Source organism: Podarcis filfolensis (assembly GCF_964270895.1).
Source record: "Podarcis filfolensis genome assembly, chromosome: 13".
NCBI classification, from domain to species: domain Eukaryota; kingdom Metazoa; phylum Chordata; class Lepidosauria; order Squamata; family Lacertidae; genus Podarcis; species Podarcis filfolensis.
Genome location: NC_139615.1, coordinates 25572685 through 25585102, shown reverse-complemented (window position 1 = coordinate 25585102; position 12418 = coordinate 25572685). Strand labels below are relative to the sequence as shown.

The 12418-nt window shown below is 41.9% G+C and overlaps 1 protein-coding gene across 1 annotated transcript in view; it reads right to left on the bottom strand.

Annotated features, from left to right (window-relative positions):
* The window catches only part of LOC310748662 (uncharacterized protein), a 42977-nt gene extending 31621 nt beyond the window's left edge, over window positions 1-11356 (bottom strand). The window contains exons 1-11 of the mRNA XM_083584510.1: window positions 11120-11356; window positions 10528-10585; window positions 8614-8749; window positions 7374-7585; window positions 6450-6582; window positions 4525-4622; window positions 3859-3988; window positions 2938-3152; window positions 1601-1733; window positions 780-877; window positions 51-189 (exon numbers count right to left, since the gene is read on the bottom strand). Of these exons, the coding sequence (XP_083440636.1) occupies window positions 51-189; window positions 780-877; window positions 1601-1733; window positions 2938-3152; window positions 3859-3988; window positions 4525-4622; window positions 6450-6582; window positions 7374-7585; window positions 8614-8749; window positions 10528-10585; window positions 11120-11204 (1437 nt within the window). The 5' untranslated portion in view covers window positions 11205-11356. The remainder of the gene's footprint in view (window positions 1-50; window positions 190-779; window positions 878-1600; window positions 1734-2937; window positions 3153-3858; window positions 3989-4524; window positions 4623-6449; window positions 6583-7373; window positions 7586-8613; window positions 8750-10527; window positions 10586-11119) is intronic.
* Between the last annotated feature and the right edge of the window lie 1062 nt (window positions 11357-12418).

Here is a 12418-nt window from a genome sequence, read left to right as displayed (position 1 = left end):
AAAGGGGCAAGGACAGACAGAGAGGCAAATATGGAGAAAAAAATGCTCACATATTTCTCAGCACATGGCAGCTTGTGGGCTTCATCTTCGTGGCAGCATTTGGCAGCAGCTTTCGTGAGTCCCTTGGTGTATTCATACAGTTGGTCAAATGTCAGCTGGGGTGCTTTCTTGGTGTAGCGGACGAGCAACCTGCAAAGAGATCTTAGTCAGAGGACATTTGGGATGCCATGCTCATCTGAGGTGGGCTTGCAACAGTGCTATTTTTCTAGAAAAGGAGGTGCCAGAACTCGCTATGAATGCCTCCTTCATTTTCTTTGAATGGCAATGGCGCCCACCTGAGAGGTGCTGGAACTGAGTTCCTGTAAGTCCCGGCTTAAACCCCCCCCCCCCTGTGCAGTAATGAGGAAATTTCATTGTCTTTCTCAGGTTTGACAAGCGAGGCTTCTTTTAAGGACTGTGGTGGGACTATGGGGAAAAGGAGTTTCATTTCATGAGCTCTTCCCATCCCCACAAAGTCTTCTGTTTCTACCTAAGCAAACACACAGATAGTTTTTATCCTGGTTTTTGTTACACAGCTAGTAGGACATCATATTACTTAGCTGACGGTGAATTCCTGAGAGATGCGCAACAGCTAGAATTTTTACTCTTCAACAGATGCGGGGGCAATCATTGAAGTTGTTTTGTCTCAGAAAGGTTTTTTGCATCCTGAGCTCACATGAATTGTTGAGCATCTTGCCCCCTTTCACATGCTGGAAATCTTATGACAATAAAAAACATACTCATTTTGGAAGAGGTAGTCTCCTGCTGTCGCATGCAGTTCACAGTTTTTCTTCACCACTTCTAGGGTGTCAGAAATGTGTTTTTTGAGCTCTGCTTCCTGAAAGAAAGGAGAATTTCTGATATATGTATATTTTTAAGAGCAGAACTATAAGAAAAGATGCAGCTTTGAGAGGAAGTTTGAACAGGCTCTGTAACATGCCTTTTATGCAAAAGAAGACAAGAGCTTTATTGAAGGTAAACATAGATGAGGATTGACAAAGGCATTTTTTAAAACATAAAAATGGCTAAACATGAAATTTCACAGCATCATTTCCTAAAGTGTAAGAGGGAACACAGAAGAATCCATTTGAGGGAGCTAAAGGATGGCAATAGCCTATTATGAGGCGACAAAGGAAAGTCATATTTATGGCAAAATATGTCTTTAAGTGCAAATTTTATCTTAACACTCACATTTCCAAACATCCCTTTTGTACATTTTTGGTACAGGATCAAACAATTCAGAGAAATGTGAAACCCACAGGGTGATTACATTTAGTTCTATGCATTACTCTGAGTGGAGTGAATTATATCATTTTGCTTAAAAACATGCACCTTAGGAAATTTTCTTTCCGTGATCTGAACATAGGCAATGCCTGACACCAAAGGTTGCTTTGCCATCCTAAAGTTCCCAGGTCCAATTCTTTGCATCCAAGGTAGTCCTAGGAGAGATCCCTGCTTTGTAAGAGCTAGTTCTACCTGTCCTACAAAATGTTCACAACCTGTCTTCTGCGTATCAGAAAACAAGCAAATATCCTTTGTATGGAGATGAATCATAACCCACCCCATGGCCAAGGCACTCCACAACATTCTCAAGAGCGCAGCACTTCTCCAACAAATCACCGTAGCCTTTGCCAAGTCTCACAAGCAACTCTGGGGATAACTCAGGGTGTCTCCTTCCATATTCATGCACAAACCTGAAACACAGGAAATATCCCATTAACAGAGTATGAAGATGAGGATGACAATGTTAACACCAACAGAAATAAACGCTGAAAGGGAACACTTTTCAGCCCTCCCTTCTCGGCAACCTTTGGTGGATGGGAGGGAGGGGAGGCACTGCCAGGGGTGTATAGGGCTAGAGTCAAAAGTAATTGCAGCAATACATTTGAATTGTACATTTGTACAGCATTATTTGAGTTAAAGGACATGTTCCGTCCAGGCAGAAGTCCTCGAAGGAAGATGAGGCTAGTAAGGGGTGTGGCCTGCATAGTTTGTTTGTTTGTTTGTGGTTGTTGTTGTTGTTGTTATTCCCAGCCAGATTGCCCTAGCCAATCTGGTGCAGTATGGAAGCTTTGCAAGTCACATTTGGTCCCTGGTCTGAGGTTCCCAGTTTTGGCTTAGTGTTCAAATAACTTCAAATATATCTCAGCAATACTTCCAGCTTTCATGTACATTAGATATGAAACTCCCAATTAATATTCAGGTGTGTGTGTGAGAGAGAGGGGGAGGGGGAGGGAGGGAGAGAGAGAGAGGGAGAGAGAATGTTTCAGGCACTCCTGATCCAAATCAAGGACAGAGGTTTTTTTACACAACAGAGGAGATTTGGCAGAGTGATCACATTGTGTTGCTTCCAGGAATATTATATGAGGAAAAGACGGATGTCAGTGTTGGGCCGCTCTCTGCCCCTCTCCCCTATCAAATTTTGCCACATTAGCCTTGGAAAGATGACTCATACTGATATCAAGAACAACTACAAAAACTACTGATGTCAACAACAACAACAGCAAACGCTATCTGAGCTCTCCTCCCTCCCAGAAAACTACTGTGATCATACAGAAGTCCTAGTCTGTGTGCCGCTCTCCCTGTGGAGTAAGCCATTTGAGTGGACAGAGTGGAGGAAGAATTTCTGTACTTGCTTCTGTAGCAACTTAGCTTTCCTCTTCCCTGCCCCAGCCTGCTCCTTCTCTACTCCCTCTTTCATGCCTTCTCCCTCTTGTCTTCCTGCAACTTTGTTCCAGTCCTTGTTTGGGGAGATTTATTTGCTCAGATCGTTATATCCAACTGACTCTTTCCCCCAAACCCCCAGTCACACTTCAACACCCTGTTTGCATGTTTAGCTGAAACTCAAAACTCCCTGTAGGGTTGAATGAAAGATTGTGTGGGATTTCTATGGCATACTTTGCCTGATGAAGAGTATGGTTGTCAGCATAGTGTTGGCACACTTCTTTGTTATCAATGAATTCTCTGACAGTGGGAGACAGATCTGCAGGCTTGTCATCATTTTCCGAATGGGCTATGCAATCTCCTTGTTCCATCAGGCTCTTTTCACAGCAGTCGTGCACTTTAGAAGATAGAGTGGCTTGATGTGAACAGATGTACTTTGACACGTCAGCCTGTAAGAAAGGATCTGGTCAATATTTATGGCAGTGATCTGGCAGACCCAGAGTAGCTGGGAAAGTTAGTATCTGTTGTCGTATCACTATTATTATGCAATATAACAATTATTATCCTGCATATTAACGCAAGTCACAAAACCATAATTGAAATAAACTTATTTCAACTGAAATAAATTTATCGCTTTTACATTGGTCTGACTGGGACCAAGGCGCAATGGGCACAGGAATGAAACTTGTCATTGTTTCTGGTCAGTAAACACAGAGATTCAAATGCAGTTCATTTTCTTACAGCCGATTCTTTCACAGCAGAGTTTATAAAGACAAAGACTACTTTTCTATTCCCACAGGCTTTGGAGCACCGACTGATATATGTTCAGTTTTAACTTTATGAATGTTTAATTATTGTTTTTAATTATTGATTCCCCAACACCACCACATGTTCTTTTCTGTTACTATTTTATCTGTAAGCTGCTGGGAGTCCCAGCCAGGGAAAAAGGCACAATAAAAATAAATATGATGATGAGGAGGAGGAGGATATGCATAAATGAGCACACATAAGCACAGAAAAGAATAGGTCCTAAAAGCCTTATGTCTGCCTGACCCAGCTCTGTTCTAAATTCAACAAATGCCAAACAACTGGCTTTTCTGAGCAAGAATGTATCACTGAGTTGAAGTCAATTACATTGAAACTGACAAAACTTACCCTATCAAGCAAGCACTCCAGAGTATCGCCCTTGCAGCATTCTGTGTAGGCATGTACAATATCTGCAGAAAGCTTGAGAACTGTAGGGAAATCTGCCTTTGGAAACTTTTGACTGAGCTGAGCAACTTTTCTGAAAAGAAAATAAACAAAATGTTGTGATTGTGCCAAGAGAGATGGATGACAGCTACAATTTAATTCTAGTATTATCAGTAGGATAAACATATTGTGCCCTTCAATCAAACATGGTGTGTGTGTGTGTGTGTGTGTGTGTGTGTGTGTGTGTGTGTGTTAGAAATCCTGCCTATCTGGGCTGTGTGCTTGTGTGTGTTGCTTTCCATGGCTCCACACAAGAAGATAAAAGCTTCAAAATTTTGGGTACAAAATTTAGCATCCTGTTAACCCCCCATATTCTTCCTTCCTTCCTTCCTGCTAGATAAAGTGTCATGTCCCAGGAACTTTCCTGATGTTCACATTGCTCTTTCCTGATGCTATAATACTATGAACATCTCAAAAGGATGCTATCTGAGAAACAAGTGCATTTGGCACATGGTTTGCAGGGATATATTTTAGTCTCGTTTTTGACTTTCTCGGGAACGCTTAATCTATGTAGGTAATTCACTCTGCCCCACCTCACCCCCTTACTAACCCCAATGCAGCTAAACTTACACAGCCCGCAGGGGCAGTTCTCCAAGCTTCCTGTGGACAGAGCATATCTGCTTTTGTCGAGCAAACTCTTTTCTCAAATACTTTGAGACTTCTGTTGCCTGTAGCAATAACAACAACAACAACAACAACAACACTTTAACAACAATAACGATGATGGCAACAACAAAAATGGAAATCAGAAGGAAAATGTGCTTGACTCATTCTAAAAACGTTAGGATAGGGTGGAAATCGTGTCCTCCCTTAAAGAGGGCATGTGTTGCGGTGAGACTTGGAAACTGAATCCCTGTGTTGTGGGTGGGTAAGATTGGTAAGCCACAACACCCGATTGGTAGGTCCCTCATAGCTGGGTTCAATCTGGCCAATGGGCGCAGTCCAAATGGATCGAGGGACCTTTATATACCCATGCACGTGACCCAGAGCTTCCTCTTTTGGCGCGTGCATTTGGAACACCTGCCCACCTCTCTCTACTTTTAGGGCTTTGCGCTTGACCTTGCTATGCCGTTGTGTGTTGTCTGTTGTTGGGACAGGGGCACGGTAGGAATTTCCCCCACTTGGCTGATTGGCTGTTGCCATTTGGGTTTCACCTGCCACATAGCAAATCATCACAACTTGTAAGGTTGCAGCTAGGCCCTGGTTCAGGATAGGCAATCCCTATGTGAAGGGTATTCTGTTAAAGGAATCCAGAGACTCAAATGGTTTGGTCAACCCTTGAGAGAGGGTTGTGCCCATGCCTGAGTCCAGGGGGACATTTGGGTGGCGGACATAGTTTGTTCCCGACTTTCTGCCTATCCAGGTTTTCACCCTTGGCTGACCTATGCTGGAATCCTGGGTCAGTGCTACCTGCATGGAAGGGAGCTATTCGAACTGGAGCCTATGCAACCAGTCACTTTCTGTAATCAATAAAGTTGTGGCCTAAATTCTGCCAAAATCCAAACTAAAATTTCAGTCAAGCGTGAATTTATTTAGGGGGGAATTTCTGGGTCTGAACACGCAAATATAAAGTATTTTTTTTTAAAAAAAAAATAGTGCCATAACAACATCCATTGCAAAACTATTGGGCAAGTTAAAACACTTTTAAGTTTCATTGAATTCCATTGGAATCTATCTATCTATCATCTATCATCTATCATCTATCTATCATCTATCTATCTATCTATCATCTATCATCTATCTATCATCTATTTCTCCTTCCCTTCTAGTGACATTAGTGGCAGCCAAATGAGCAACTAACATAGCTGGATAGGAATGGTAATTGACAACTGCTTCTAGCATCAAATTGGTACATAGTATTCAATGTTGTATAAGCTTGTATTAGTATAAGGGCTAGAAGACTTAGTTTTGCCTGCAGTGAGTGTCCAAGCAGCAATTATGGCAAGAGAAGGGCAGGAAAGAGTGGGAGAGAGCATGGGAGAGAGTTTTGACTTGCATTGGGCTGGCTTAGAGGTTGGGGCATTTATACTGAGGGAGGGTGTTCCAGTTAATCAGGGCCAATGCTTTTTTATTGCAAAAGGGATTTTTAATAAGTTTATTTAAAAATAAGAAAATTACAAGTTGCATCATGTTACTTAGTTTTCACAAAAACCAGGAAGTGCCATAGGTTCTAACATTTTGCGTTCTGTTATTCCCCCCATACAGGGGAATGCCAAAGTCTGAGGAAGAATTATGGCAGAGACTGTGCTTCAGGGATAAAACAGCTGCTTTATATGCAGAAGGCCTCAGGTTCCAATCCTTTGCATTTAGAAAGAAAATGTTTAGATTGGTGCAGGGAAGGGAAAGAAAAAAACCTACTGTGTGAATCCCAGGAGTAGAAAAGATTTGGCTAGATTGACCAGTAGTCTAAGCAGGTAGGAAAAAAATATCCTAAGAACCTAGCAGAGGTAAATTCCTTAACCATCAGCTACATTATTTGGATGATAACGGAATACCTTTTCTGTAAAGCAGGCATCTTTGTCAGCTTCCTTGCAGCAAGTTGTCAGTACCTCCTTATATTTTCTAGCTCCTGCAAAGATGCTGGAGGTCTTTGAAAAAGGGTATCTTCTGGCAATTTCATAGACATACCTAGGATAAAAAGTTGCCTTTCAATAACACGAACTGCACTTTCTTGCATGAAAGAATGTGGTAGTCAGCACCTTTATAAATTAAGATGATGATATAAAGCAGAGGGAGGGCAATCATTTATCCAAGACTACTAAGAAGAAGGAAAGACAAATAAATTCAAATTCCCGCAATGGAGCCCCGGGCTGCAACTGTGCACGCAAGTGGGCTACTTAAATCCAAGAGATTTCATTGCAGGAGATTTGTCAGTTTGTAGCATTCCACATCACTTCCTCCAATAACAAACTCAAGCAATCCTTTCAGATGCCTATGAAGCCTAAACAGAACCACTGAGAAGCATGGTCATGCCACCCAGATTTGCAGATGCCTACTTAAAACAAACAAACAAAAAAACAAAACAATGCCAGATATCCCACCACACACCAGCCTGGTAAGCACTGAGCATCCTCAGCTGCCACAGCATATCAAGTGTTAGAAAAGAAAAAGAGGAAATAGGTGAGAATGGAATGGCAAATCCTAGACGAGAGTGTGTCTGGTCAGCAAACTAGAACCCTGGCCAGGAGAAGGTGGGGATAAATTACAGACTGGCTGGCTAAGACATTGATGAAGGAGCACAGCTGTTTGGAGGTGAGGTTATCTTTCATTTTTGACAGCTTGCATGAAGTAGCAGTCAGAATTTGCAATTATCAGATAGATGATTTGAAATAGAAACTTGTACGTCTTATCTTCATTTCATTCCTCTCACAAAGGGCAACCAAATCCTCAAAGTTACAGCACTGAATCAATCTACTTACCTTCCCATGGTTTGATCTGGGTCTGCTTCAAATGCTTTGCAGCCCTCCTCTGCAGATGGTTTTTGAAAGGGAGGAATGAATCCTTGAGTTCCATTTTTATGGGCCAGAATACAGTCTTTTCTTTCTGGGTCAACTTTAGCACAACAGTCAGCAAATCCATATTTCGCAATAATTTCTTGCTCGTGACAAATTTCATCCAGAAAAACGGTACCCTGGTGGAGGGAAGCAAAGTGTTCTCTTAATTGGTTGCAATTGCAGTCGCCTGTTTGCTTAGTCCACATAAAGAAAACATCTTTTTTTGGGGGGGGGGGGGCATATAAGCCTCTTAAATGTTAAACTGGCAGTTGTCCATAGAATTAAGTTTCTATATTCTACATGGTTTAAAGGACAGTCACCAGACAGATTTATTGAAAAGTTAAGTTGGTCTATAAACCGCTAGAATGCATGAGCCCTTATTTTCCTGTTTGATCACTGAGATCATCTGGAAGAGTTGCCCTCTAGTTTTCAAAAGCCTGATTAGCTTCAAGTAGAAGTTGGACATATAGGGTCTTGGATCCCATGTTGTGGAAAACTATTCCAGCAGAAATTTAGCAGGCATCCTCACTGCTAATCGTCAGACATTTCTTGAAGACATTTTTGTGTTGGTAGGTCTATTCTGCTGAAACTTTTTAAAGATGAACTAGTCATCTTTATAATTGTTCCATATTGTTGTTATTGTACTTTGTACATTTTGTATATGGAAACTTTGTTGTATACTGTCCTGATACGTGGTGGGGTCTACGAATATTTTTGATAACCTATAACTCAAAATGTTCCTGCCAGTAAACAGAGGCAGATATTTTGAGCCAGGAGACAGAACCTGAAAACATAGGCTGTCCCTCCTTGGGGGTTTTTAAGCAGCGGTTAGATGGCCATCTGTCATCTCCTGCCTTCTTCCAAAGTCTGCTGCACTCCCCCTACCAAAGCAGCTGACAACATTAAAATGATAGAAACCATAAAATAAAAGCATAAAACATTAAAAACAATCTGAAAGCAAAATACTGTAACATGTATCTTACCAGATCCCTGAATATCAGATAGTAGACCTGGATATGTTCCAACAAGAAATGTAACCTGCTATTAAACTAATAAGTTCCCCATTTTAGAGTGCTACATCTCTGCATAGATCAGTTCCCAATATATTTGCATTTCTTTACAGTTTTATTTCTATGTTCTCTAAATTCAGCTCCCAAACACTTACCAAAGGCTTTGTACATTCTGGATCTGATTTTTCATCAGCAGCACATTTCTTCTGAAGTTCTACAATATCATTCTTTACTTTTGACACCTCTTCATATGTCGCTTGTTGCAGGGCTTGAGAGGATATGACTAGGGCACTAGAAAATGCATACATGATTTATTTGAAAAAATGTTCCCTCTGTGTATAACAATATTCTACATGGCTTCTAAGAGCAAGCACATTCTTTTGGGTGGTTAAAACCAAATGGGATAGTAAGGAGATTAAAAGAGATCTCTCACAACTGGGTAGACAGACATTAAAATGACATTTATACAATTCAATGTAAGCAAAGATTCCATTACAGTGGTACCTTGGGTTAAGTACTTAATTCGTTCCGGAGGTCCGTACTTAACCTGAAACTGTTCTTAACCTGAAGCACCACTTTAGCTAATGGGGCCTCCCGCTGCTGCCGCGCCGCCGGAGCACAATTTCTGTTCTCATCCTGAAGCAAAGTTCTTAACCTGAAGCAATATTTCTGGGTTAGCAGAGTCTGTAACCTGAATCGTATGTAACCTGAAGCGTATGTAACCCGAGGTACCACTGTATATATATTGGGGCAAGAAATCCTAACTTCATAGCCATGTGGATAGGGTCTCAGTTTGTGTAACAGACCAGGAATGGGAACGCATCTGAGCTCTGGTTTTCAAAATATGCAATGAGAAATATTAGAGGGGAAATAGGGGCCTCATGAGACAGAGAAACTAAACAGTCTTTAGGAAGGAGCTGGCCTTATTTATGTAATCAGCTAGTACAAATAGTTATTGATGGAGAATAAGTCAAGCCAGGATTATTGCACTATTTAATAAGTCCTCCCAGATTCATTATATGAGTTTGAGCAGATTAATTGACTAGTAGTGCATACAGTGGGACGCGGGTGGCGCTGTGGGTAAAACCTCAGCGCCTAGGACTTGCCGATCGTCAGGTCGGCGGTTCGAATCCCCGCGGCGGGGTGTGCTCCCGTTGCTCGGTCCCAGCGCCTGCCAACCTAGCAGTTCGAAAGCACCCCTGGGTGCAAGTAGATAAATAGGGACTGCTTTCTAGCGGGAAGGTAAACGGCGTTTCCATATCCTGCGCTGGCTCGGAAGTGTCCCAGAAGTGTCTGCAGACAGCGCTGGCCCCCGGCCTCTTAAGCGAGATGGGCGCGCAACCCTTGAGTCGGACACGACTGGCCCGTACGGGCAGGGGTACCTTTACCTTTACCTTTAGTGCATACAGTAGCATTTAAATAAAAATGATTGTGATTGCTTTCAGATAACTTTAAACAGTTATGCCATAGGAAGATATTGTTCTAGGCTTGTTGAGAGGACTAACTTTGCTGAAGTGGTCATAATGGTGGGAAAGCTGCCATTTCAAATTCCCCCCAACACTGCAGAATACACCGCAGATTTTCTGAAATCTTAAAAAAAGAAGCTTCTCAGACGCAGCCGATTAATGCAGGTTTGCTTATGAAAGACACCAACAATTGTGGGCTCCACAGAGGTGATAAGATCTTGGCAGTTTCCCAAAAGCGCCTACTGGTGACACCAAGCCTGTCCTTAGGGTCATCAGAGACAATGGGGAGTGACCTTTCTAAGACAGTTCTTACCCTCTGTGGGGTTGGGTTTTTTTATAGTAAGGCCTTATTTGATAAATAATTATAATTCTTGAAAAAATAATTGAAGGGCAACCCAATTTATTTACCAAGTGATTTTAAATCAATTAATCTGATTCGTCAACTCAATATTGGATTATAATGTTTACCAGTGTGTCTCGCTTCATTTGATAATAGCTTCATACAATTTTGTTATTGGCAGTCCAGAATATTAAGCTAGTGGTAGTTCATAGCCTCTGTATCTGCTCAAGTCATTTGGAAAGAAATTTCCTGAAAAGACTTACATCCCTCGAAACTCATCAGGCGTCACTTCGGTAGCTTGTGCTATGGTGTCCTGATGTCCTGTAAAGAAGACAATAATCAAAATTTCACTCAGTGCTTCTAGTAGTACAAGCCTTTGCACATATGTTCAGACCAAAACACTACTGAGTTGGGTAGGCTTTACTCAGTGGTAAATGGGTATAGAATTTCAGCCATATTAGTTAAAAAGAGAATGCAAGCACCCATCATGCCTCTGGGATGCATGAGCCTTGCCCAATACCAGCACTTCAGCATCAGAAATGAAGTAGCAGTGGACCCCTCCGTGGAGGGAGGAGACATTGGCTGCTGGATCTTCCTTTCTCCGTACCCTCAAGAGTGGGAAGTCTAGCTGATCCTATGGACCTTGGACAGCCTCCCATGGACCACAGGACTGCACTCATTGTGACTTTAATATGTATTAGTAATCCCTGTGTTTATCGTGCACTTGACTTACTTTTCTATAGCTATTAAAAATGAGGTTCAACCCCCACATTAAAAAATCACAAAGGCAACACTAATCTTACCAACCAAAGCAAACTGGTTTATGGCATTATATGACATAAAATGACATCTTACCTGCATGCCGGTACCTTCTGGGTAGGTGTTTTGACGCTGCCAAGCTTGCCAAGAAAAGAAAAGAAATGAATGTTACCCACTTCATGGTTCCAAATTGTTTAGGGGCTTTGATGATGCAAAAGGTAGAAAGAGCAAAGGGGTAGGGGAGCTTTTATACTTTATCGCATGCATGTTGGGTTAATGAGAACCCACCTCGCGGTCGTATACTTGGTTAGGACACAATAAATATCCCTGCTAATAATTACATTAATAAAATATTTACACATTATATTTGTTAAGGGGGTATCTTGTCACACAAAGTCTGCCAAAGTTATTCCTCCACCCCAGAATCAGCACAAATAGACATTGGCCTTATCGTACTTCAAAGAATTTAAGCAAACTGCCCTCTGGGTTACCCTATAACTCATATACCAACCTTTCCCCTCTCAATATGTTGTCCAAAGGTGAATTGAATTGATACAAAGTGGGCCTGTGGCTCTTTGGCAAGTTAAAGAGTGCATGTTCAGAGCTGTGGTCTCTGACGTTAATTTCCAAGGCTGCTGAAAGGTAAACATTTGATCTTTTGCAACAGAGTCTGAAAACTCAGACTGGAGTCTTATCCACCTATCCAGGGATATCTGGAAAACTTTTCCAAATTTGATAATATGTTGTATCAAATTAAGTTTTACATAGAGCAGACCTAGGAAAATATATGAAACTACATTAGTCATGTGTATTAAAATAAATTTTTAAAATAGGGAGCAATCCTATACATGGGAAGCTGGCATAAAGTTATGTTAAGCCAGGGTAAAGCATTTCTGATTCAAACTCTTTTCTGGAACAGGGCTTTGGCTGACTGAGCTGGCCTAAGCATGGCAGAGCCTTCAAATACTGTTTAGGTTGTTGTTGTTTAGTCGTTTAGTCATGTCCGACTCTTCGTGACCCCATGAACCAGAGCATGCCAGGCACTTCTGTCTTCCACTGCCTCCCACAGTTTAGTCAAACTCATGCTGGTAGCTCCGAGAACACTATCCAACCATCTCGTCCTCTGTCGTCCCCTTCTCCTTGTGCCCTCCATCTTTCCCAACATCAGGGTCTTTTCCAGGGAGTCTTCTCTTCTCATGAGGTGGCCAAAGTATTGGAGTCTCAGCTTCAGGATCTGTCCTTCCAGTGAGCACTCAGGGCTGATTTCCTTCAGAATGGAGAGGTTTGATCTTCTTGCAGTCCATGGGACTCTCAAGAGTCTGCTCCAGCACCAGAATTCAAAAGCATCAATTCTTCGGCGATCAGCCTTCTTTATGGTCCAGCTCTCACTTCCAT